The 25882-nt window shown below is 52.3% G+C and overlaps 9 protein-coding genes; 5 read left to right on the top strand and 4 right to left on the bottom strand.

The window, feature by feature from the left end:
• Positions 1-254: 254 nt before the first annotated feature.
• Positions 255-1316, bottom strand: RCC_06464 (uncharacterized protein; the record flags this gene model as incomplete). XM_023771727.1 has 2 exons in its annotated part: positions 255-1123; positions 1178-1316. 2 exons carry the CDS (start codon positions 1314-1316, stop codon positions 255-257), a joined length of 1008 nt encoding a protein of 335 aa, XP_023627495.1.
• A 3546-nt stretch (positions 1317-4862) lies between these two features.
• RCC_06463 (uncharacterized protein) lies at positions 4863-7102 on the top strand (the record flags this gene model as incomplete). XM_023771726.1 has 8 exons in its annotated part: positions 4863-5059; positions 5111-5244; positions 5305-5366; positions 5412-5617; positions 5671-6069; positions 6128-6261; positions 6311-6541; positions 6600-7102. 8 exons carry the CDS (start codon positions 4863-4865, stop codon positions 7100-7102), a joined length of 1866 nt encoding a protein of 621 aa, XP_023627494.1.
• A 1574-nt stretch (positions 7103-8676) lies between these two features.
• RCC_06462 (uncharacterized protein) lies at positions 8677-9324 on the bottom strand (the record flags this gene model as incomplete). Its single annotated transcript, XM_023771725.1, has 1 exon — positions 8677-9324. The coding sequence occupies one exon, from the start codon at positions 9322-9324 to the stop codon at positions 8677-8679; it is 648 nt and encodes a 215-aa protein (XP_023627493.1).
• Positions 9325-9565: 241 nt separating this feature from the next.
• RCC_06461 (related to cohesin complex subunit (Psm1)) lies at positions 9566-13421 on the top strand (the record flags this gene model as incomplete). XM_023771724.1 has 2 exons in its annotated part: positions 9566-13342; positions 13398-13421. The coding sequence occupies 2 exons, from the start codon at positions 9566-9568 to the stop codon at positions 13419-13421; spliced, it is 3801 nt and encodes a 1266-aa protein (XP_023627492.1).
• A 2128-nt stretch (positions 13422-15549) lies between these two features.
• On the top strand, positions 15550-16341 carry RCC_06460 (uncharacterized protein; the record flags this gene model as incomplete). XM_023771723.1 has 2 exons in its annotated part: positions 15550-15860; positions 15921-16341. 2 exons carry the CDS (start codon positions 15550-15552, stop codon positions 16339-16341), a joined length of 732 nt encoding a protein of 243 aa, XP_023627491.1.
• A 267-nt stretch (positions 16342-16608) lies between these two features.
• RCC_06459 (uncharacterized protein) lies at positions 16609-19782 on the bottom strand (the record flags this gene model as incomplete). Its single annotated transcript, XM_023771722.1, has 1 exon — positions 16609-19782. The coding sequence occupies one exon, from the start codon at positions 19780-19782 to the stop codon at positions 16609-16611; it is 3174 nt and encodes a 1057-aa protein (XP_023627490.1).
• Positions 19783-20340: 558 nt separating this feature from the next.
• RCC_06458 (uncharacterized protein) lies at positions 20341-21702 on the top strand (the record flags this gene model as incomplete). The annotated part of the gene is made up of 1 exon (XM_023771721.1): positions 20341-21702. The coding sequence occupies one exon, from the start codon at positions 20341-20343 to the stop codon at positions 21700-21702; it is 1362 nt and encodes a 453-aa protein (XP_023627489.1).
• A 293-nt stretch (positions 21703-21995) lies between these two features.
• RCC_06457 (uncharacterized protein) lies at positions 21996-23262 on the top strand (the record flags this gene model as incomplete). XM_023771720.1 has 2 exons in its annotated part: positions 21996-22222; positions 22275-23262. 2 exons carry the CDS (start codon positions 21996-21998, stop codon positions 23260-23262), a joined length of 1215 nt encoding a protein of 404 aa, XP_023627488.1.
• A 218-nt stretch (positions 23263-23480) lies between these two features.
• RCC_06456 (related to Integral membrane protein) lies at positions 23481-25451 on the bottom strand (the record flags this gene model as incomplete). XM_023771719.1 has 3 exons in its annotated part: positions 23481-24336; positions 24386-24613; positions 24673-25451. 3 exons carry the CDS (start codon positions 25449-25451, stop codon positions 23481-23483), a joined length of 1863 nt encoding a protein of 620 aa, XP_023627487.1.
• Positions 25452-25882: the final 431 nt, after the last annotated feature.

Here is a 25882-nt window from a genome sequence, read left to right as displayed (position 1 = left end):
CTGAAGGGGCTCGTGCCGTACGCTGTACCTTTTTTTTTTCATTGGGACGCGCCCTGTGGTATTCAATCCGGGACATTGATTGCCGAGCGAGATAGGGCGAGGCGAGGCGAGTGGGGAAGAAGACCGCCATCGTTCAGGCTAAACGTTCATGCGGCGCCATGGATATGTGAGACGAAGGGAGTGTGGAATCATAGTACATGAAGGTTGATTATTCTATATTATAAGAAAGAGGATGAAGACGTACACGACACAGTCTAGATCGCCACATTCCAAGGCATAACATCAGGATCCAAAGCCCTCCACACGAATGGCATACCTTGACWCAGTCCATCTGGTCCAAACTTCCTCTCACCAACGACTTGGCTACGCGCACGCATAGCTGACATGTAGGCTTGATTTGCCTCCCGTACCACCGGATGACTCCTCTCCAGCAACTCCTCGCTGTCAAACAGGTGTACCAAGGTTCGATTCGTCCCTACGAGCTTCGGCCTCGCGAATTTGGCGTGGAAGTTGATGACGTCGAGCGCTTGTTCGACATTTGGGAGATAGGAGGTTAGATCTTTCACGCCTTTTGCCTCGGGGACCTGTTTGAAGAGTGCGATCGGGTGGAAGGGCAGGACACCTGAACCAGTGAGGAGTGTGTTGAGATTGACGGAATGGTGTGCGATGGTGACGGTTTGGGCAATGTGCGCCATCAAGTCAGCGAGGTCAGACACTGTGCGAAGGGTCTCTGCAGTCGGAAAGTCGATAACTTGTGCTGCGACAGCCTCGACCATCCATGCCTGTAGCTCGACGTCGTTGGCGATGGCGTCAGGAGAGTCGTAGTAGGACTCGCAGTAGACGCCCGTGAAGGCTCGGATGGCGTCGTAGATCGGCATTGCATCTTCATAGAATGGGAAGTGCTTCAGCTCTGGACCATCGGAGCTGTCAATCAGACCTCGGCTTCGAAGGTTGTTGTAGAAATAGTTCGCCTGTACAGCACCTGCGTAGCCATTAAAGTAAGTCGTGTTGGAAAATTCTGCTGCAGCCTCTCCAGATAAACCAAAGTATAGATCGACCGCAAGACCGGGACTGGTGAGGGTGGCAACACCGATTGGGCGGAAACCGAATGTTGCATGCAAGACTATTGACAAGAGTCAGTGTTGTGGGAGGATAAGGGGTCAGCCGTTAGACTTACATCTGTTCAAGAGGCCCGACAAAGGGTGCTCTGCGCTCAGTGTCCGCTGTGCAGCTAGACCGATGGCTTCGACGACGTAATGAGTTCGGGCGAAGTGATCCCATTGCCCCATGAAAAAGTCGTTGACGTTGAACATCATCTTCGCCAGTAACCAATCATCGGGAGCGTCGGCTGGCGTCTAAATCAAATTGTTCCCAAAATTGGTCCGGATGGCTAGGGGAAGGAAGTCACCGCTGAGAGGACAGATGTAGAAGAGCGCATCGGAGTTGGCGGAATACTGTGACTTTCGCGGTAGGCGGGATTGATTTCGGTGATCGACGTAGAACAGACGTCCCGATTGCAGCAGTTGGTCCGCTGTGAGACCGGTTTGAGCGGTGACAATCGTCGGCGGGACTTCGAACGGGATCGAGTCGTCTGCGGTGAGTCTTCGAAGGGCGTAGGGGTTGAAAGACAGTCGCCCCATATGGAGAAGAGGAGATCTTGCGTGTAGTTGGTGAGTAGGCCGAGCGCCGGGCCCTCTCCACCCGAGCTACTCAACCATTCGCTGTCGTATAGTCTGGTGTAGTCATCGAGAGTCGTGAGATTGTTGTATTGAGCCTCGGTGGCGTTTGCTATGGTGTAATCACTCTTCACATAGTCCAGCTGGCTTGCGAGTTCTGCCTTGATAATGGCCGTGTCGGCCGCGTTTCTCGCCTCGCCTAGTGGCCCAGTGGCACTGTAGGGCCCGGCGGCTACTGCTGGACCATACTGGAACCCGTCACGCTGTCTCTGTACTGCTGCTGCTCGCTGTGCTAAGTCTTTGTAGTGGTTGGGAAGGGAGTAGGGTGGTGCCGCAGTGTTGTTATCGTCGCGTTAGATCAATTGATCGAATGGCGAGGCTGTAATGGCGGAAAGAAGTGAAGTGAATGGCAGAAGCGAACGTAAGCTGAGGAACAACATGGCTGCGACTGAGCAACGCTAGCGAAGATTTAAGAAATCAGGCGAACAGAGAGAAGACGGCGGTGGACATGAAGAAAAAGACCTGATCTCATTTCTACCAGACGGACACTTGTTATCCCTCAAGATGCATGCCCGAGGCCATGTCGTCGCTCGATTTAGTCCTAGCGCTCGAACCAGATGGATGGCCATCGCTCCCCTCAGGGGTGCTTTCCGCGGTAGAGATGAAGATGTCATCAAAAGTGTCTCGGTGTCCAAGCGGCTGGCATTGGGTTGGACATGGCGTGAGAAAGCTCCAGGGACCGTGGTAATACAATGAGTCTCCCGCATACAGGAATATCCAGTCGGCGGGCTTCCTCAAACTTTGTATTGTGGCCTTGTAAATGAAAATGTTCCTTGTAAGCAGAGGTGGCGAGAGTATTACAAGGAGAGGTGGCGAGAGTATGAGTGTTTCGTTGAACCAGGAAGACTCTCCGAACAAGGGCCGCCGAWATTGAAGATTGTGTCTCCTTGTGGTGGGTGAATCGTCGACAATGCTTACGAACAGGTGGCTATGAGCACAAAAAGCAGCAGCCTTGCGGAGAGTTAAACACGAATGATCCAGTGTCTGATCGCATAATGTCTCCGTAGTCGTCCTGTCGTTGTTGCAGAAGATACAATATTTTTGCTTGTTATAGGTAGGGCGGCAACGTTCAGTTTCATCGGCCCTTGGAAGTTCGTGTTGTGGATCTGGCACGTGACCCACAGATGACTAAGGCTCTGTCGATATAGCCGCATCTCAGATGCAGAGTTTTCATATGCATGCCAATCAGTTACTTTTACTGTGTGCTTCATATCAGCTCAGTGGACCCACATATGCACAACAGTTCGAACCATCCATCGCCAAGCCACTACCCTACGCCCTAGCGCGGAAATCTCGCCAAGACCAAGGAAGGTACCTTACTATACCTTACTCCAGGTGGACGAGGGCTTGTCTATACCAGACATCGGATGTTGTGGGAACTTCCCGGCAACACCAATCTCAGTGCCTCTCGAATGCATGCATGGTCCTCGATTCCTTCAGGTTCCGAATGCGTGCTAAGGTACCTTCCTTCCACGAACCACCATCAGCTACGGCACGCGTCATTATGCCCACAGTTATTCCTATCTAGGTGTCCACGATGATGAAAGCATTTCCCTTATCCGGCCATTGCGAGGGGTATCCTTGCCTTGCTTCTCCAGCGGAGATTTCCGTGGGCGCGTGGCTCTCCACCTTACCCGACTCTTAGGTTTCCTCCGGAAACTCACCCACAAAGCTTAACGGTCTTTCTTTTGCGCTAGATTCGACCATAACCTCAAGAGGAGGAGAGGGCCAAGGTGGACTCGTCGGAAGACGAGGGCATTGGCTGAAATATCCCCGTCAAGCGTCCGCCCCCGCCTCTGGCGCGCAACTGCCTGGATCCCCGTTGGAACCTGGAAAGTGATATACTACCTTACAGTCTACAAGGTGCCTCATCATGCCTCTTGCGTCCAATAATATCTGCTCCACTAAGGTCCATTTGTAAATCGAAATTTCATGTGCCTTGGAGATGCAAACTCAACCCAAACTTTCCATGCCCGCGGGCTCATTATCAGCGGCTGCCTTTCCTTATCCCAGCGAGAAAGAATTCAACAGCGTCTCAGATGCTCCCAACCGCCACGGACCTTATCGGCCCAAACTCCTTGGCACCAGCCAGAATCTACGCCTTGTTGACGCGGCTACGTCGAGATACCTCGATGGCGTCGCTCAGAACAATCAGCGGCGCACAATCTTCACGACGGTCGACAATCTTCGTGACGGTCGACGACACTGACAAAGGCTTCATCGAACGACGTAATGGCCACTGATTTGACGCTCAGGCCAACGCCTTACATGGAATGTATCTCGGCCGACAGTAGTGCGTCGGCAGATGTCAGACCCGTCCGTGTCAAGGGGTGCCTGGAGAACTGCCAAGCTGGGCCAGGAGGAAGTCGTGCATTGGGGAAGTCGTTGGGGATCAGTATTGTCATCGATCTGATGCCCGGATCGCGAGAGAGAAACGAGAGGGACCGTTCTCTGCCATCCCAGGTAAGATTGCCGACTTCCTCCTAGCCTACGTCACAGTCAGTGTTCAAGTGGCGGGCATACCGCTTCCTGTCCTCAATCGCTATGATGGTATACCACACATAGAGGGACACCCCTGCTTGTGGAAGAAGAAAAATTGACGTAAGCATCGACGAGGGACGTGGGCACTTCCTCGAGTCCCAAGACCTCAACCGCGCCCTGGCCGTGGGTTTGTTTACTATCCCTAGGTATAGAGTCTACGGGATGACGAGGTAAGCAATAGCATTGATCTGCCAAAATTTAGGTTGTCTACTACACCCAATCGTTCTGGCATGGATGATGGATCATGCTGGACCCGGCACTTTGAGAGTGCAATTTACCGGCTATATCTATTGTTAAAACGCAAGACCTTGATCAGACCTCCCGCGATCTTCCATTGGATCGGCAAAATCACCCGCGAGAACCTGTTTGGCAGCTCTTCGACCCATGTTGCTAGCAGGGTGGTCATGCGTGCCTGCACGATGTTGCCTTTCCACGGACCTGGCTTGGAGCCTAGGAAACATACCTCCAGTCTACTAGACGATTCGACACAGGCCATATTTGGAGTGCTCGAAGACTCTTGACAAGGGATCACGGTACTTGCGGTACGTAATATTTGGCTTGTATATCCAATGTCGATGTCTTCCTATGACAGGATTCCAGTCCAACTTTGAGAGTCGAGCGGTCGTCTATTCGTGGTCTCCGACTAGAATAACAATGATTCCATCAACGCCCAAGGAAAATGCCACCTCTGACACAGAACGACAAGCCAAACCTGTACTCGCAACAAGTAGGCCTCCTGCTGGCCAGCTTCATGGATGGAGACTGTACYCTGTACAGCTAAGGTAGGACATTGACTGTGCATATATCGCATCTCGCTCACGACGAAATTGCAGTCTGTCATTGGCAMTGATACTAAGCAACATGGACTCATCGATTGTGGCCACGGCACTCGTAACCATTGGCGATGAGTTTCAAGACTTCGGGAGACTGCAATCGATTGTGCTGGCGTACTTTTTGACATATGCTGGTATGTTGTTATTTCGCTACTCGTACCGAAAGGCATGAGGCCCAGCTTACATGATCTCAGGCTTCGCACTCATATTCACACATATTAGCGATTTCATCGGAAGGAAGTGGACCACAGTCATCGTAGGTCTTCATAGGAATGCAGGAACGCCCGCTGATGTTTAGTAGGCTCTGGTCATCCTCATGGGGTCATCCTTAGGAGCCGGTCTCAGCCAGTCTCTCGATCAAGTCATTGTGTTCCGCGCACTCCAGGGTATCGGTGGAGCTGSACTCTACTCGCTACCAATCGTCAGTCTGCTGGAGGTCACACCCACGGAGAAATTTCCGCTCATGGCAGCTACAATGGGAGTAGTCTTCGCTACATCGGCAGTACTGTCAGTTAATCGCTTTCCAATTTGACATTGCAATCTAACAAGACTTTGTACAGCGGTCCTACTATGGGAGGCGTGATCACCACGAATGCTTCCTGGAGATGGATCTTCCTATTCAATGTGCCTTGCTGCGTGGTCGCAATCGCATTGATTATGATCTCATGGCCTCACACGCCGTTGCCTGCTGGACGTATCGCATGGAAACGACTTGATCTCGTCGGCTGTCTTTTGTTCATGGCTACCGCTGTGCTACTTGTGTTCGCGCTTCAAGAGGCGGGCGCAGGAACTTATCGCTGGAATTCAGGCCTGATCGTTGCATGTCTGTGTTTGGCCGGGCTTGCTGCCATGGCGCTGACAGCTTGGATATGGCACCTCTCGAAGCCCGGTCCGCATCGTGTGTCGCCAATATTCCATGCCAGGATCATGAAACATAGAATCATCGTGGTCAATCTCTTGTATGCCCTTCCACCAGATAGATGCATGCGAAAAACAAAGCGCTGACCTTGACCGCAGGATATCTACACTCGTGGGTTACCTATTCTACACCATTCTTGTGGAGCTACCCGAGCGTTTCCAAATCGTCAATGGGAAGAGTCCACAAGGTGCTGGAATAAGCCTATTGCCTCTATCTGGAGCCTGTGCACTTGGTGAGAAAGATTTCATAGAGCGACCGAACGGCACTGACTCCATGTGCAGGCTCAGGACTGGGAGCTGCCCTTTCCAGCAAACGCAATCTTACCCTTCACGCGATGACCATGGGATGTGCCTTTACGCTCCTAGGTACAGGTCTCATATACAGCATCAACTACAATCGCTCAATCGTCGATCGCCTCTATGGATTCCAAGTACTCCTTGGCTTTGGCGTCGGCCTCATTTGGGCAACAGGAACTCTGTACATCAAAATCTATGCCAGTCTTGAAGACACGGGTAAGTCAGTCATGGCCTGCGAACGTTGATCTCGCTGACGGTTCTCTGTCCCTTTCAGCTTCAGCACAAGGACTCTTGGCTCAAAGCCACATCATTGGTGGAAACATTGGTCTATCTTTGGCCACCGTCATCCAGAACCGACACTTGGCGTCAGGGCTCGTCGATGTCCTTTTAAGTGAGCAGATTGCGTCCCTGCGCAAATCACTCACGCACCTGGAGGGTTTCACCCTCGAACAAATCGAGGCAGTGTCGATAGCCTTCTCGGATGCCTTCAAGTTCCAAGTCGGGGTATGTGCTTTCCTCGCAGCGATCTGCCTCATTCTCTGTGCGTTTCTATACGATCGCGACCCTCCCAGTTTCGCCAAAATCACAGCCGCGCAGAAAGAGATGAGAGGCGACAATAGATCGATGGGCGATATCGAGATGGGTGGCGACAACAGGACGAAGAGCGATACAGATTCGCAGAGCGATAAAGAGACGCAGAGCGATAAAGAATCGAAGTGCGATAAAGAGACGCACATCGACACAGACATGAAGAGTACCAACGATTCGATCGATTGAGGTTTCCCCCTCGGTTTGCACCAAGACAGGGGAAGAGAGGCGAGAGCTACTCGACCAACTTTGGCTGCTTGTCGAAAACTGTATGTACAATTAGTCTGTATAGTAGTGAGTAGACTATGAATCTTCCCAGCAATGAACGGTCCCTAGGGCGGTGTCCAAGAGCAAGGGCATGAACCTATAAGGTCACGAGGCTGCCTTTGGGTGAGTTGCAACTCCGACGCAGCGAGACGCTGTATAACACGAGCAGGCGACCGTTGTATGGCACAGTAGTAGTCAAAATATCGACTGCGCGGTCGACACGCTCTAATCCCAGCCGTAACGCCAAGACTGGAGTGAATTCACTCACTTTGTATTTTCAGCCTACTATGCTTGCAAAAATGTCGTTCTTTTGCGTCACGTCCAAGGTCGGTTCACAGAGTAGGGCGAGAAATTATGGCACGGTGAGAATTCCTTCAAAGGAGCAGAACGGTGGGTGCGTGGTGAGTGAATGCAAGGGGATTGCTAAAACACCCGCTGCAAGAAATCTGAAGCAGCCAACGCTTTACTACGACATCCGACCGCGCTCGCTATATCCATCTGCCATGAGGTTTTCCACAAGATCAGAGTCTGGATGGGACAATTCATCATATAGGGTACGCTCGAGCAGAAGCCAAGTTTGGAGTTCAATCCCAGACCCCCTATCTGTGCCAAATCTTGGAGAATCGGGCTGGCAAGTCGTCAGACTCATGCCGCCAGGGTAATCGGATGGAAATCGTCTTGGGAAATGGGTCTTGGACAGGTGCCGTGTGACGCGACACAAAGTCACCAAGACCCTTGAACCCACCCCATGGAGTTGACTTGGCCTGATGGCAGGCGTCACAAGCTCGCAATATGTGTAGATGAATCTGCTGCTGCAGATTAATCTTCGAAATTGGTCGATCTTGTTGGGAACTATCAGATTGTGGATCTTATAGATTGTTCTTCTTTCGTGAGCATCGATTCCAAGCCGTGGGATCTCCATGTGGTAGAGCAGCAGCTAGTTCCAAGGCTTGTAATCATTTGATTCATTCGTGAACGCATGAAGCGAAGGAGCATACATGTGCTGAGTTCAGCACTCATCCGCCCGATGTCTTGTTTCTGATGGACGCTGTTCCCTCGGGGGCGGAATTGCCATTGGCGTCATGGAGATGACGGTGGAAATGAAGCTTGCCGTGATGCCTTGCCATGATTCGATGACTTAGCTCGCGCACAGGCAGCTACGACCAACAAATCGATGCCCTCTGCAGATGGAACTCGCTTTGTGTCAGCTGGTGTCGTCTCGATCGTTTTGTCGTTGTTGTCAAGTTTCCGAACTCAACAGACAAGACGAAAACCTTCGAGTTTACCGCCCTTTGGTTCTTGGGTGTCTTGGGTGCCGATACGGTTTGGGCTCACAATATGACCTGTCGACTGCAACTTGCCGTCGATGCCATTCGTTCATGCGCCACAATGGTAATCATGTCAATTCATCCCCTGGTATCTCTCGCAATATAGGCCGTGGCAGAACTCCAAACACCAGTCCCGAGCTCAGACAGTCAAGAACAATCCAACACAATCTACCTCATCGCTTCATCAACATCGCGATTCTCCTCCCTCAGCACATCCAGCTCCTCGGGGTTCATAGCAGCCACACTCCCATTCAAATCTTTTACAACACCCTCCAAACCATCCACAAGACTCTGGATATCTTTCCTTTGCTGCAAGATCTTCTCGATCAGCACCTGGTTCTCCTCTCCTAGAATCTCCTCCTTGGCCTCCATCTGCCGCTGGTACATCTGCAGTGTCGGTGCCAAATGCGAGATGTATAGTTGTTTCGCTGGCAGAGTATGTGCAGGTATCGGCCGCCCCTCGGAAACCGATGCAGAAGCTTTCCGTCGCTTTGCATCCTCGATCAATCGGTCCAATTCGTTCAACGACGGCACGACATTCCTTTCCTCGAGGATGCTGTCAAACTCCTTCCGCATGCTCTCGCCCAGCTTTTCGGTGAATTGCTCGTGGAGGAGCTTGACGCTGCCGGGCACCTGCTTGGCTGGCGTGGGAAAGCAGGAGGCAAAGTTGCTGTACGRGCATGTTTTGATGATGTGATTGACGGCATCGGCGTAGAGCTTTTGAAGAGCAGAGGCACGCGGGCCCGGCGCTGCGGGTGTCGGCGGCGGCTGAACCGGCGAGGGCGAGCGGGAAGCGGCGTCGACGTCCATGTCCATTTTGCCTGACTACCTTGTTGTCAGGAAACCATCCATAGGTACCTTACATGGATGTAGAGGTGTTGTGTGTCCGAGCTAGGTAGAGGACGGGGGACTAGACAAATCTCGCGTCAGGAACGCGTCGTCACCCCGCCAGAAACAATCCATTCWCGCGACACGCCATCCACATTCTAGTCGACCTACAACACTTCACCTCCATTATTTCCATCCCCGTCGCCAGCGAGGCTGCGCGGACGCGATCATGGGCAAGCTGCTCGCGCTGGAGTTGTTCAACTTCAAGTCATACAAAGGCCATCATGTCATGCAATTCGGCGATTCGCACTTCACATCCATCATCGGGCCCAATGGATCGGGGAAGAGTAATTCCATGGACGCCATCTCCTTTGTGCTGGGCATCAAATCTTCGCATCTGCGGTCCACCCATCTCAAGGACCTGGTCTATCGTGGGCGGGTACTCAAACAAGCCAAAATCGCCGCCGATGGCACCGCAACCGAAGATGCGCCTGATGCTGATGATGCTGAAGGCGGCGCGTCAGACGAAGAGACCCAGACTAGTACCCAACAAGCACGATCAGACCCACAGACCGCGTGGGTCATGGCCGTGTTTGAGGACGACGCCGGCGAGGAGCAGAGGTGGAAGCGCAGCATCACTGCAGCGGGAACATCCGAATATCGCATCAACAACCGTCCCGTGACGTCTAAAATGTACAATGAATCACTGGAAGCCGAGAACATCCTTATCAAGGCCCGCAACTTCCTTGTCTTCCAGGGTGACATCGAGCAGGTTGCCTCCCAATCCCCCAAAGACCTCACGCGTCTGATTGAGCAGATCAGCGGTTCGCTGGAGCACAAGGCCGAGTACGAGAGGCTAAAGGCAGAGAAGGAAAAGGCAGACGAGGAGCAGGGATATAAGCTCCAACAGCGTCGCGGTATCAATGGCGAGATCAAGCAATACCAACAGCAAAAGGAGGAGCTCGACAAATTCGAGCGGACACGCGACGAGAAGGACCAGGCCATTGTGACTCATGTGTTGTGGAAACTCTTCCACTTCCAACGGACGATTGAGGAGAGCACAAGCGAGATGCAGAAACACCAGGCTGAGTTGAAGGAGTTCCGTCGCAATGTGCAGAAGTACCAGGACCGCCTGGAGGCTGCTAAGACCGAGCAAGCGAAGTCTGGCCGCGAAGTGCACAAGTGTGAGCGTGAGATTAAGCGCCGAGAGCAGGAGGTTGAGCAGAAGGAGAACGAGCTTGTGCCTGTGGAGGAGACCCTGTCCATCAACAAATCCAAGGTTGACGTGGTGGAGGCGCATCGCCAAACCATTGGCAAGGAACGTGACGCGATACAAGCGAACCTTGACAAGCATAGTAAAAGTCTAACCGCTGTCCAGACTTCACAGAACCGATGGGAGAAGGAGTACCGCGCGAAACTGCAACAAGCGGGCACGGCACTGAGCGAAAAAGACGAGGCCGAACTGCAGCGGTTGAAGGCGGAAGTTTCCAAGCAAGCCGGTGAAGACCAGAGGAAGATTACGAGTATAACGCGTGAGCTGCAGAGCGACGAACAGACTGCCATATCGCTCAAGTCTCAGCTTGACGGTACCGAGGCCCAGGTCGCGAGCATGCAGGATGAATTGGTCCAGCTACAAGAAAGACGGGWTCAGTTTGCTGCCAATCTCAAGACGACGAGCAAGGAGTATGAGAAGAAAACCCTCGCCATCAACTCTCTCGTCAGCGACCGTGACCGCACGGATCAGATGAAGAGAGAATTGGACGAAAAGTTGCACGCCGTCCTTACTAAGCTACAGGAGGCCCAAGGCTATCAGCGTGAGTCCCAAAAGGAAGCCAACCAGAGAGAGATAGTGTCTCAATTGAAGCGGATTTATCCTGGCGTACGAGGGCAACTTGGGCTTTTGTGTCGGCCGAAGCAGAAAAAGTACGAGGTCGCGCTCGCGACCGTTCTGGGTCGGCACTATGATTCAATTGTGGTTGATTCTGAGAAGACCGCAAGAGAATGCATCCAGTACCTCAAGGACCAGAGATCTGGACAGCTCACGTTCATTCCCCTCGACACCATCATTCACAAGCAACCCAATGCAAATCTTCGTGGAATGCATCCCGGCATGAGGTTAGGAATCGACACTATCGATTTCGATTCCAATCTTGAGCGTGCCATGGGCTTTGCATGCGGAGACGCCATCGTCACGGATAGCATTGCCATTGCCAAGACTCTGATCTTTCAACGCAACGTCGATGCCAAAGCCGTCGTTCTGGATGGTACCGTCATCCACAAGGGCGGAAACATGACCGGAGGTGCAAGCAGCTTCGATAAGAAACGCCGCTTTGAAGACGCTGAAGTCGATGCATTACGATCGCACGTGGAGAAGTTCAGGGCAGATATTGACGCTCTGCCCAAAGGACACAAGCGACAAGCTGAGGAGGAGCAGCTTCGATCCGAGCTCGTGGGTCTGGACGTCAAGCAAAAGTATCTGAAGGATGAACTCAGGGCCCTTGATCGCAACATTGACGACAAAAGGCGCGAATTGCAACATCTACAGGCGCAGGCCAAAGAAGTGCGACCGAGATACGAAAAACAGGTTCGTGGCGTCGATTCTTTGAGGCGGTCGCTTGAGGAGCACCAGGCATCTGCYGCTGAGGTCGAAGACGAGGTTTTTGGAGACTTTTGCAAGCGTCTTGGATACAGCGACATCCGCGAGTATGACAAGCAGCAGGGAGTCTACGAGGCCGAAAACCGACAAAGAATGCAGGACTTCAAGACGCAGATATCAAGGCTTCAGCAATTGATTGAGCTTGAGAAGCAGAATCTGAAGAAATGCGGCGAGCGTCTCGATACAGTAAGAAGATCGGGCAAAAATTACGAAGACAAGGTCGCGGAATGTCAAGCGCGGAAGGAGAAGCTGGACGGCGAAATTGAGCAACTCAACGAAGAAATCGAAGAGCTCAATGCGAAACTTGAAGATCTCAAGAAGGAGTTCGATGATCGCGCTGAGGTCGTTCAAGAGGCGCGACGCGAATTACAGAAGCGCAGCAAGGGCGTTGACAGCACACTCAAGGAGATATCAGCTTTGGAGGCAGACATGCAAAAAGCTGCGACAGGGCGGTATGGTGTTTTGAGGACGTGCAAAGTCGAGAACATATCGCTGCCCTTGCAACGCGGCAGTCGGAAGATTGACGCCTTGCCTCTTGAAGACGCAATGCTTGACGATGAGGAGGACGAAGACGCCATGGATGTCGATGATGATGACGGCAACGCGGCATTGGCGAAAGTCAAGGACTATGGCATCCACGTCGACTTTGACAAGCTGGATGAGGATCTCCAAGAAGACGGCAGCGACGAGTGTGAAGCAGCTCTGGCGGAAAATATCTCCAGTCTCCAGACCGCACTCGACAAGATGGCACCCAACATGCGATCTGCCGATCGTCTCGAAACCACCTCCCACCGTCTGAAAGCCACCGAGAACGAGTTCAACGCTGCCCGCCTCGCTGCCAAGACAGCCACCAAAGACTTTGAAGCCGTGCGGAAAGTCCGCATGGACCTCTTCAAGAAAGCCTTTGATCAGATCTCCGAGCAGATTGGACACGTATATCGCGCGCTCACAAAGACCCAATCATTTCCCCTGGGAGGCTCGGCTTCACTTGACGTTGAGGACGACGACGAACCCTACCTCAGTGGTGTCAAATATCATGCCATGCCTCCTCTCAAGCGTTTCCGTGACATGGAGCATTTWTCTGGTGGAGAGAAGACCATGGCTGCATTAGCACTGCTATTTGCGATTCATCAGTTCAAGCCCAGTCCATTCTTCGTGCTGGATGAGGTGGATGCTGCGCTCGACCACGCGAATACCACGCAGTTGGCGCAGTACGTGAAGGAGCATGCGGGACCTGGATATCAATTCGTGGTGATTTCGTTGAAGACTGGATTTTTCCAGAATAGTGAGACGTTGGTTGGTGTCATGAGGGATCAAGGAGTGAATAGTTCGAGGGCGTTGACGCTTGATGTAAGTTGGAATCTTGGCGCAAAAGGTCTGATTACTTTACTAACATGCCTCGCAGTTGCGGAAGTATCAAGCGGTGTAGGTGAGACTATGGGATCGTATCATCGATCTCGCGAGGAGCGAAGATGTAATAGGTCTGGAAGGTGGAATGGTTCGTTGCCGGTGTTTGCAAAGGCATTGTTTGCCTCCAAGATACCCACGCATTGTTCTCGAGACAATCTGCACATGTATGTCATCCCGCGAGGTCAGAGGCCTGTTGACAAGTTTGTAATGACTCGATGAGCCGGTTTCCAAGGAATTGCGAGTCAGACTCATCATTGCCGAGCTCTATACCGCTCATTCAAACGCTCGATAGACATTCCTCTGCCCCACCTACATCCGATCGAAGGACCGCATAGTGGACCCGTGCTAGATGTCACTGACCTTCTAGGTGTTAAAGCACCGCCCGAGCGCCGTCAATGCCACTCGTCTGTGCGCCGTAACTTCTCTCCACGCTATACCCAAGGGCTCGTGCCATCTTCAATTTCTTCAAGGATATTGCTAGCTGAGGAGAGTATGAAACAACTTCGACAGCCGATCAATCTAATCGAGATTCTCACGTCAATTGTGGTCATATCCTGGTTCTGATCAAGTCTTGTCTTTTCCCGCCTCGAAGCGAGTCACTTGTGGCTTTGAAGGAGGGAATGTACTGTATGTAGCGAATGTGGATCGCATTCGTCATGCTTGCGCCACCCCGGCACTGAAGAGTCTCTTAGAAGGTTTCAGCGGGCGGCTCTGACTGTTGACAGCAATGCTGCCGCGGATGGGAGATCGACACGGGACTGACATGTTGTCTAGATTGACCCTGCTTGTGGAAGATTGATATACCACATGAGGCCGCAATGCAAGCCGATGGTAATTAACACGGCTGACGTAGTAGAGATTTCTGATTGGAACCGTTGGGTTGTACATGTGCCTTGCATATAGCAACGTTCGGTCTGGACTTGCGGGATTCGATACGCAGACTTCTGCGTGGGCGTCATGCAAGCTGCAGTGCAGATTGGGCGCAGATGCGGGTTGTTGGAATGGCACATGTCATCATCAAGTCGTCCAATCCATTTGTAGAAGAACAAGATATTCTAGATGACACACACAGCTCGACCTCGCCTGCACATTAGGTATTTTGATGCTCATGCATGGCGAAGCGCCGGCATCGTCGGATCTCCGGCTCCAGGGGCATTGGCTTATAGGAGCTCTAGCCAAGGAGGCTAAAAATTCACTAGAGGCAACTGCCGGCAAGTCTCCGATTGCTCCTTACGGTGCCTGGATTGTGGAGAGCAATATGCATTGATGTGCACGTAGCATAGGCTTCGTTGTTCTTGCGGTACTGCTGCAAACGGTATGGGGAGATTATGAGGCTTTGTGGATTGGTGGACGTGACACAGACACTTTCCCATCTTCGTACTTGCTCGGATCGGGCGAACCTACGCGAGCGACAAGGTTTCCGTACGTCGCACCAGCAAGCGGACCGAGCCTTTTGTAGAACAATGTTCGGCAGACGAGTGGACAGCTCGAGGGTGAATGCGCCGTGCTGTGCCTTGTGTAGCACCGCGGAGAGGTGAAGGTGAAGGGCGGCTGCAGGCGGTGGTGTTGTGCGTGGAGATGGACTTTCCAGACACCTGCACGGTGGAGTGTAAGGTAATGGAGGGTAGAGCAGCAGCCAGCGAGTCATGCTGCGGTATCAGCGACAGCAGGGTTTAGAGGTCGCTGCCCAGGTGCTTTTCCCTAGCGCATCGGACCAGGGTATTGAAAGTGCGGTTCGATTGCCAGGTTCTCCTCGCCGGGCCAGCGTTTGCTCTCACCTCCCAACTCGCGCTCTTGGAGAGCCACGGAGCACCGCAGGCGAGACGAGACGAGACGAGACGAGACGAGACGAGCGACAGGTCTGTCTGCACTGAACAACATCCGGACGCCGAGTCACTCGTTGAACCTGTACCTGTCTGTACGCTCTCTTGCCTTCTTGTCGCTCCTTGGCCCCGAATTCGCTCCTTTGGACCCGCCAGCAAGGCCGCCACGCCACGACAAATCTTTTTCTTTCCCGCCGCCCTCGACGGGTTACTTCACTTTGCTGCTTGATTTGCGTGATGGAAAGCCCTCAGGTACGTCTCCACCTCAACGCGAAATCGCATCAAATCACTCACTCACGCGTCCCATGTCCACAGCGAATGACCATGCCACAGCGCATGTCGGCGCTGTATCAATACCACAATGCTCCCGAAGTCGCCCCAGCACACGGCCTCGAATACGACGACAACGTCTACCCGTCCTCGGACAAGTATCCGGTGGTGCGGGAGACGGGCGCATACGACAGGATCGACAGGCGCGGCTTCGCCGACAACAACAAGCCGCCGCGCATCATATTTGGAATGAAGATTAAAACGTTCCTGGTCGTGGCATTGATCATGATATTGATCGTGGTCGGAGCCGCAGTAGGCGGTGCGGTTGGAGGAAAGCAGTTGAGGGAGGACCATAGCCAGCTATAGTAAGAGGATCTGCATTCCTTGGGTACTTTAGAGGATCATAAACTAACAACGCGCAATAGCAATGGCACCTTCGCGACAGCAACACCAGCAGCGAGCCCGACTGCCACATTCACAGCAGCAACCCCAACATACACCCCACTCTCCGACTGTCCGGAATCAAACGATACTGGCTACACTTCATCCTTTGACAAATTAACAGACCAACCGGATGCGGGTCTCAAATTCACCAAACTCTGCGATCTTGCGAGTCCCATCTCGGATTCTCAACGAATAGCAGAGGCATATGTCTACAGTTTCAGCGACTGCGTCGAAGTTTGTGCAAGCTATAATTATTGGAGCAATAGCAGAAACTGCACCGTTGCCGTGTATCTTCCAGACGGCAAGCGGCCCGGGAACTGCTGGACCGGCCAAGTCAACGACGTGCAGGCTAGCTCACTTAATAGCACGATAGGGACCAACGTCGCACTGCTGGACGCGTGACCCACAACAATAGGGTATATTTTCTTTGGGCATTTTAAGCAAGGAGTCAATTTGGACAAGGCTTTGCAACACGAGCGAGCAAGCGAATGAGCGAATGAGTTTTTCATCACGGGAGATGCTGTCACGAGAGAGGATGCAACGGGGGGCAGGCAAATCCCAATCATGAGGCTTCCTTCACATACCCATATATCACTGTGAATAATCAAAAAGGAAAAAGAGCTAGCTGCACACGCTTTCTCAAATTTTCGCGCCCAAACTTCTTCTTCCTCACATCTTCCAAAAGTCCATGCCCACTCCGCATACCAGCACGCCGCTCTCACCAGAGTCGAAGCGGATCGTCTGAATGCTAGAGACGTCCGCGACCGCCGTTGACGAAGTTTGCAGCAGTTTGACATCGATGCCATCAACGCCTGGCTTCTCAACATCCACATCGATCTGCCAGAGCTTGATGCGCTGGTCTATACTGGCAGACACCAGCCGTAGACCATTGCCTTCTTGCCCAACAATAGCCAACGCCGTCACAGCCGCCGCGTGAGCTCGAGGGACGAGTAACGTGCGAGGCTCTCCTTTGGAACCCTCCATCCGCGTGACACCAATTGCGTTGTCGTCGCCACCCGTGATGAATAATCGAGCATCGTCGATGAGATCATGAGATATGAGACTCAAAATGGCACTTTGGTGCACCTGATGTCGGAAAGTCCACTCCACGCACTCCCGTTCAGTATCAATCTTCCACACTCCCAAATGACCGTCGGTGCTTCCAGTTGTTAATCCCGTCTCATCGTTCGGAGATAGCAGGGATTGTGTTAGGCATGAAGTGATGTAGTTTCCCGCAGCAAGGATCGACCATGACTTTGAAACGTATCGCCAAGCCCGCACGCTCGAGTCGGAATATACCATGGTGATCAAGTATGCTTCATCATCACCACTGCCAGAAGACCGCGCGTCGAAATGCATTACGCGAAGATCAGATGACCCGCTGTTGGGATGTGCGGACTCGCAAAGTACCCATACATCAAGGCAAGGTACGTCGTAGCTGATTTTCCAAACGTAGAACTCTTCGAAGCCGCCACTCGAGAATAAGTACTGGCCATCAGCAGACCACTTTAAGTGCTGGATACCTGTATTGTGCTTCTGCAATGTGTGCAGACATCGGATGGTGCCATTCTTGTACGTACTCAACTTGATATCCGTGTCCTCAGCGCCGGTGGCAATGATTTGAGGATCCGTGGGTGAGATGGCGAGCGACTTGATCTCTCTCCCGTGGCCTCCAGAATTGAAGGCTTGAAACGGCTGTCCAGTGTGAGCCTCGTAGTACACTTTGCTGGCTTTGGTCCAGACAAATGTGCCTCCATTCTCGCCAAGCTGGAACGCCCAGTTGCGGTTGGCACCGCCACATTCCACTTTCATGACTTCCTGTTGAGTGTTGATGTTCCAGACCACGAAATGCTTGCTTCGAAATCCCCAGATCCATAGCTGGCCCGCAGGAGAATAGCCCATGCCTTCTATATTGGGTCCAAAAGGGAGAGAAAGTTGATGCTCGGTATTCATTTGCAGGTTTTCGGTAGACAGCTCTAGCCTATGTCCAGCGTACGTACCATCGCGACCTGTGGAGAGGAAAGAGATGTTCGTCGAGCGGGGATCATTGTCCTTCACGAAGCGCAAACATGTTACTGCCTCTTTGCCGTGGACTGATCGATGTAGCAACTGGGGGTTTATTGAAGACTCACAAGGATCCGGTACGATATACACTGCAATAGAGCCACTTCTTGAACCAAGGACAACTAGCCTATGGTCGACATGCGTGGCATGAGCGAAACTTGTTACCACGAAGTCGGCTGGGAGACTGAGAGTGTTATTCGCCATTTCGATGCGGTCATCGGTTTCTCCTGCGACCGGCGGCTTAATCTGGCACAGAGTGGCTGACTGCGATCCTACGTTGGTAATGAGTAACTGCTGAAATCGAGCAGCCGTTTCATTTTCTCGTGGTGGCTGGGTGAAAAGCCCGGCCACCTTGGAGCCAGAATCTGTCACCTTCAATACCTTTCCAAGCTCGTGAAAGTATGCATGCACACAGCCCCGGGTCCCGGCGGAGAAAGCAATAGAGGGTAAGCCAGCCATAGTAGAGTAACCAACCAAGGTGTCAATAGGATAAGAAACTTGTTTGCAAGAAGAACCACCCTGGGCATGCAGAGACATCATCATCAATTCTCCGGAGTTGGTGGTAAGTATGAGCGCAGATGGACTGATGAAGGAATATGTCCTAAAGCTGCTTGACTGGTTCTTTTCACCAGGCACACTGCGTACAATTTCTTCTGGCTGACCATGGCCCTGCAGGTCCGCAAACGATCGGAGAGCAWTCGATCCATCGGCACCTCCCGTGGCGATTCGGCTTGTCTGATCGGTCGCTACGGACCAGATGTTCTTCCCAGAATGACACTTCTGAATCTCCAACTGCTTCATCGAGTAGATAGAGCTGTGATTATGGCTGGGCCCCAGCCTATGAGTGATGCATGATGCATCCTCGCCGAAAGAAACTACATGGACTGTTTCTGGAAGTTCGGCCTCGGGATGTATTGATTTTTCTGGGAAGAAATGCGTTTGCCAGATACGGGATCCGTGGCCCATAGTCTGGCCTAGGCATGTGGGAGCGGCGGAGTCGTGGGCTACCTGTGTGCCAAACCCAGTCTCACGCTGTGTTTCACCTGGTACAGAGCTCATGGAAGCTAGATTGGAAATGTCCCATAGACGGATTGTACGGTCATCACTGCAACTTGCCAGTACGTGCATTCGCCCACCAAGTGCAGAGGCAACGGATGTAGAGGAGATCTTCACGCCGAAGACGGAACCCTCGTGGGCTAGGAAGTTGTAGTGCGTCTCATGGGTAGATGAAGCCTCACGATTTCCCTTCCCGATTGAGCAAGACCATATAATAACATCGCCAAAAGCTGTACCTGAAGCAATGAGACATTTGGAAGCACTTAGCCATGTGACATGAGCTGCATAAAGTATGCAGTTCGATCCGGGTATTTGCGGTTCAAGGCTCACTTGGAGAGACTTTGATAACGATGCAACAAATAGTGCGTTATGTGCGGTCAAAAGTGCGACTCGCCGGCTGTCCTGAGATGAGGCARGGGAAAAGCTGGCATCCAGGATCCAATCTTCGGCCTCGAACACAGGGCCTATGCTGAAATCCAGAGATCCGGTAGATTTGTAGCACGCAGAGAGCTGGCAGAAAAGTCGTCCGCCCCATACAAAGATCGAGTCATCTTCGACGATGATCCCGTGGATCGCCTGATCTGGAAGTACTTCCACGGCATCTAACAGGTTTTTCTGCTCGGTGTCGTATGCCTTGAGCAGAGAACCTTCTCCAGAAAGTAGGACATTTTGATCCCAGAATGAAAGTGCTGTTACCGGCACTCGGTGGTGTTCATGCTGCATGTGGGATGCTGTAGCGAGCCCGTTCTCACCAACGTGAAGTTCAGTGGAGGGTCCGATGGCACGTGAAAGACCAAAAAGCTACCTACCTAATCCTTCATGTGCTGCCACCTTACCTAAGGGAGTCAAGTCGAAAAGCTAATTATTAAGCTGCCGAGTGCCGTAGCTTGAGCCCACAACAAACAAGGATGCCTGACTGCGTATCGCATGGCCTCGCCCTGCCTCTACCACAAACAAAGCGTCTGAGTGTACCACTGATAACAACCCTTTAATAATCCTCGTGGCATGGCATCGCCGAACTCACCCAACTCGGACTCAAGATAGCTGCACTTGCTCGACGTATACGAACCAATCCGCGGGATGAGCATCGAAACATGTTCGCGTGACCTGTTTTGATCCGGATCACTGACCACTCACACGGAGAGTCACAAGGTAGAACTTGCATCCAACATGTCTTCCAGCAGATCATGGTTTGCGAGTGCTTCATCGACCAACAGTCCACTCTTGTCACACTCGAGCCACGAATTACCTCGCTGGCGCAGTCCTTCGCCCTCAGCATCCATGATTCCACCTCCCATTGTACAAAGCATCTATCATGCGCCCCAGAGAGCTCCGACCGAGACGACGGTCGTGGAACGAGACCCGCAGGCCGATGACAGGCAAGTTGAGCTCGAGGCGGACCTCCAGTTCTTGCTGGATGCACAGGCAGATGGGTTGATCCGAGGACTGGGTGGAGGTGAAGGGGAAACTGGGGATCGGAGTTCTGCTGGAAGTACAACGCCGACTATGCAGAGTATACGCAGTACATCGACTAGAAGGATGCGTAAGCCACTTCTGCGTCAACCTGGGCTGCGTAGCGCACGCAAAGGGATATACAAGACTATTGTTGCACTGGCAAGTTTAAAGGACGAGGAGCTTCGCGACATTGACGCAGAACTACGTGGGAATCAACAGACGCTGGAGCAGATCGATGGCTGGGAAACAAAGCACAAAGGCCTGCGTGAAGCCTCGCACCGCGTTGACGGCAATGAAGAGACTATCAGGATCCAGAGGTTGCGTTCCGAGGCGGACTCGGTGCAGGAAGAGATTCTCAAGGTCGAGCTACAGCTTGCGGAGATGAGAACGAAGCACCGAAAACTCCTCAAGCAGGCAGCTGCGATTGAGAATTCGGTGCAGGCCAAAATGGCCTCGTATACTTCGAGTCTACGTATGCTTGAGGAGGACATACAGAAATTCCTCAACTTCAAACCGAGCGACGAAGCCGAGCGTCCAACTTCGCGCGAAGGTAAGTCGTTTGTATGGCAGCTCCCGCCCAATCGACGAAACCTCGGAATGGCAAAGGAGTATTGGTCCGAGCAACACGAGTATTATGTGCATCAGCGCAAGAGAACTGAACATGAGAAAGTGGCCTTGGTTGAGGGAGCTTCAATATGGCAGGAGAGTGTGACCGAGATTACCGACTTCGAAAAGCGACTTCGCGCAGAGATGGCGGCATTGGCACCATCACTCACGGAATCGCATTCTGCCTGGGAAGAGCCGCCGACCAGCACCGCCTCCGAGCGACTTGCGGTGCTCATCAAGCAAATAGACGACCTTACCTTATCTTTACAGGGAAAACTTCAAACCTCCCAGGAGCGCAATTGGAAATTGCTCATCGTGGCCATTGGCGCAGAGTTAGATGCTTTGGAGAGGGGAAAGGAGATACTTTCAGGTGTTCTCCACGACACCGATGGGGACCACGACACAAAGGAGCCCACTAACAACTTGGATGCAATTGACAATGGCGGAGAACTCATCGACCAATTGGACAAGAGTTTCATGACGGCGCAAGGCAATGCTGGAGAGCCTTCGGACGCAGAGGATGACGATCATCCTAATCCCGAGCTTCTGTTTTCTAAACAGGAAGATACAGACACGGACTAGATAGAATTTGCAGTAGCGCACCAAATGACAATGGGGAGTGTTGTGTTGTGATAATACATGTACAGTAGCGTATCACTGCGGATTAATTGTAAGCTCCATGTGGTGAAGAAGACGGACGATCAAATTGAGTTTGGACTCGAACATCGTCAAGGCTCCCTTGCTCGTCTTGTTGTGTTGTTCGCATCGTGCTCCACATCAGAGCTCCACCACGAGGATCCAAGCATCAAATCAGCGCTCTGAATCTAGTGTGCCCACGAAACTATGCCGTTGGAATTTCTCCGGGCGATGGGGATATGATTGAAACATACTCCTTCACCATACCCTCACTCCAGGATGACCTGCCGCTGGACTGCCGGATCTATCATCCTGAGCACTTGCAGAGTTCGATTGACGGACGGGGTGGTGCCATTATAGCCCATCCGTACGCACCCCTAGGTGGCTCACAGAACGACCATGTGGTACTAGCATTGACTCAATGCCTCCTGGAAGCTGGTCATATCGTGGTCACCTTCAACTTTAGGTAGGTCTGTTCATGGCACACCTGCAAAGCCTCATCTTAATCACATCGACAGAGGAGCCGGCGGTTCTGCAGGGAATAGCAGCTGGACGGGTCATGGCGAGACACAAGACTACATTTCGGTGTTTGGGCTGCTGGTATACTATCTGCACCATTTGAACTCGAGCTCTTCCAAAGATGAGCGGGCTGCGCTCTCCCCGGTACTTTCAATCAGACAGCCCGGATTCAGCGAGGAGGTGCCCTTCGAGGCGTCAGAACCAATCTCAAGGCCTATGAACATACTGCTTGGTGGCTACTCCTTCGGCTCCCTGATTCTGGTCCGACTTCCATCTATTGCAACCATGATCAACACCTTCGAGACAGCAGAACGAGGCACAGCCGGAGCCGAGATTTTCCTTCGAGCTCGGGCGTTGGCAAGGCAGACACAACGTTTACTGCAAGAATCGCAACCGCCTGCTACGCCGAGCTCCCGCAAGCACACGCCTTCTCATCGTCACTCAAGATCCTCTCCAATCACAATTGGTGGTGAGGAAACCGATCCTTCAAAACGGAGGCGAAGCAAATCTTCTCGCCGCCGTTCCATGAGCTCTGTCCGCGACATGCCGCAGCGCATCAGGTCACAGATCCGCCGGAACAGTGGCAGCAGTCATCATCAACGGGACGACGCTCAAGATCATCAATCCCCTGGCACGCGTCAAATTGCACCCAGAGTCAAGGTGCGATATTTGTTGGTATCGCCCGTGCTATTTCCACTTTCAACAGTACTATTGCCGCCAGGCCTTGCTCTCTCCCGAGCCAAGGCAACGGATGCCAATGTCGGGGTGTTATCATTGAAGAGCCCAACATTTGTCGCTTTTGGCGATTCGGATCACTTCACTTCGGCGAAGAAGTTGCGGCAATGGTCAGAGAGACTCGCGGCTGGATCTGCAGGTCGTTGGAAATGGATTCAGGTTGATGGTGCAGGGCACTTCTGGCGCGAAGACGGGGCAGCTGCCAGACTTGAAGCTGAGCTGGTGAAATGGATGCAAACTGATCTCTCCTGATCTCGACACATCACCTCTAACGATCTCACCCATGTCATGTGTTTAATCGTGAGCGATGTGAAAGACATTCATCCCATAATCTAACCAATTTCTAAAACATGTACAATTCGTGAAACAGCAGCAAGGGGTATAAACAGCAGACCCAAATCAAACCAAGCCCTACCACGCCAGGTCCTTACGAGAGAGCACGCATGCGAGACGAATGAAGCTTTCCACCATCACTCGTTCTTCTTGGATGCGCCGCCCGTTATATCATTTCCCAATGCGAGCCCGTCATCCATAGGCCGCTTCGGCTCTTCATGATTGGATGCTGTCCTGTCGGCATCTAAAAGAGGAATAGCATCCATGGATTTCCCGCGTTGATGCAACCTCCCATCGTTAGCTTCAACTAAAGGTGTTTCTGAAGTGGCAGGAGGGCCCAAATCCAGCGCCGTCGTCACACCAGAAGCTCCCAGACTTGGACTGTCGCCGATCGGTCCTGCTGGGCTGATCAATGGACTGATGAGTCCGTCCTGGCCGGAAAGTTCAGGACTCTTGGACATCCGTGCCACTTCTTTGCGGAGGTGGTCCAGCTCTTTCTCCATTCTTCGGCCGAAGACATCAATGTAGAAGGTTGCGCCGTTCCAACTCGCCCAACTTAGACAAATCAGGAGGAATCCTGCCGAGGCTTTGTGATACCAGAACCAAATGGGACACGGCACCATCGTCAGGAGAGCGTAGCAGTATTGTATGCACATGAATATAGGCTCTTGGTAGCTGTCAGGGAAAGAGAGGACAAATTTCCCGAGAAAGTTGCCGCGGTAACTACGACGGAGCCAGGTGAAGGATGTCGGGCGACCGGCCGCGATCTTGGAACGCTTGCGGACTGTGATAAGGAAATGGTATGATAATTGCCAGATGGCGTAAGGCAGGGTGGCCCAGATGATCATGTCCATTAGTCGGTAGTGTTCGGGCGCTCCAGGAGCCGAGTACTTTATGGTGTGAATGGCAGGGAACCGATCTAATTGCATTTGCTTGGGAATGAGATGGACCAGCGTGTGCAGCGTTGCGCAAGGCATGATGTGGATGAATAGGCTGAAAGCATGTTAGTATATTGTATCATAAGAATCAGTATATTCCTCACGTCGTGGTCTTGTCAAGACTGTGAAACACAAGACTGTTCCGCCACATGACAATCGCCACGGCATTGTTACCAAACGCCAAACAGTATGTGCTGATGAGGAGGCGTTTGGACTGCGGGAAGAACCAGATGGACAGAATGAGCAGCATGTTGACAAAGTAGCACAGATCCGCCAGGAAGTAATGGAAGCCTGTCTTGTGGTAATTGAACCATCGTAGGGGCAGGAAGTAGCTGTAAAGAAGAAGTGAGTATAATGATTCTGAGCTGGCACGCATCATCGGAACACCTACATCAGCTGCGCAGTGTACCAGTAGTGGAAGTACTCCGGGAACGAACCCATCATGTAGGCAGATATGAAGATGTTCAAGACTGCCGTCRCAAAGGATATCTTCTCCATCATAGACACGCTTTTGGCGTTCTTGAACCGCGTGCTCAACCGGTCTACCGTTATCCTCATCCGCTTGCGATACTTTTCCAGCTTCTCATCGGAATTGACTGGCACTCGTTTCCGCCATTCCTCTACTACAACGTTCTTGCTGGACARGGCTCGATGCGTCAACTTCTGCCTCTGCCGCCTGAGCTTCTCTGCATTCTCATGGACCACATTCTGCATCTTCTCCAACCGCTGCGGTAATGCCAGATTCTCGAGAATGTCGAACATGGTCAGGCGATCGACGGGCGGAAAGTTCTCCTGTCCAAAAGAATCGAAGTTGCCAAACACATCGGATGAGCTGTTGGTCCGCGTCAGGCATGGCGTCGTCGGTGTGCTCATACCACTATACGAGCCACCGCCCGCAGTCAGGTAGTCGGTGACACCGTTTTGTCCATCACTTTGCCTACGTCCACCGGCTTGAATAGGCGGCTTCAGTTCTTCCTCTTTAGCAGCAGCCATCTGATCGAGCTCGCCGGCCATCGCAGTACTCCGCTTGGAGTTTGGCTTTGCGTCGATATCTTCCAGTCTTGCGTATGCCTCGATTTCCTCCTCGGGGATGTTGTCGAGATAGGACGAATTATGTCCAGGGTAGTAGGGTCGACGGAGGCCTTGGTAGGTCAGGCCWTGGTTGGACATCCGTGAACAACTCACACACGGGTGACGCGCCTGATCCAACAACGGCGGCGCAATAAAAGCTTACACGGCCTGCTTCCTACAGCCAAGAACGTTGATTGCTCTCTCTTTTCAGACCCGGTACGGATGAACTTCTATATCATCGTTCCACGCACAGAAGCTGCATTATATTGCAGTTTGTTGTGGCAAGTTGCAGAGGCTAGGTGTAGACGGTGAAGCAGGACCGAACATGAAACCGAAACCACATCGACCGAATGACATCACGCGCTCGCGAACACAACACCACTTTCCTTCGCTTCGACTATATTTTTTCTCCGTCATGCGTCAAGTCGACCAACTCAACATGTCACGAGTTTCTACGCTCAACAGGTCACGGGGGAACTTTGATAGACGTCGAGCGAGAATATTTGATTGGGGCTCCTCTTTGTTCATGT

The sequence above is a fragment of the Ramularia collo-cygni genome, assembly GCF_900074925.1.
Source record: "Ramularia collo-cygni strain URUG2 genome assembly, contig: RCC_scaffold09, whole genome shotgun sequence".
Taxonomy (NCBI): Eukaryota; Fungi; Ascomycota; class Dothideomycetes; order Mycosphaerellales; family Mycosphaerellaceae; genus Ramularia; species Ramularia collo-cygni.
This window is presented reverse-complemented; position numbering and strand designations above follow the sequence as displayed.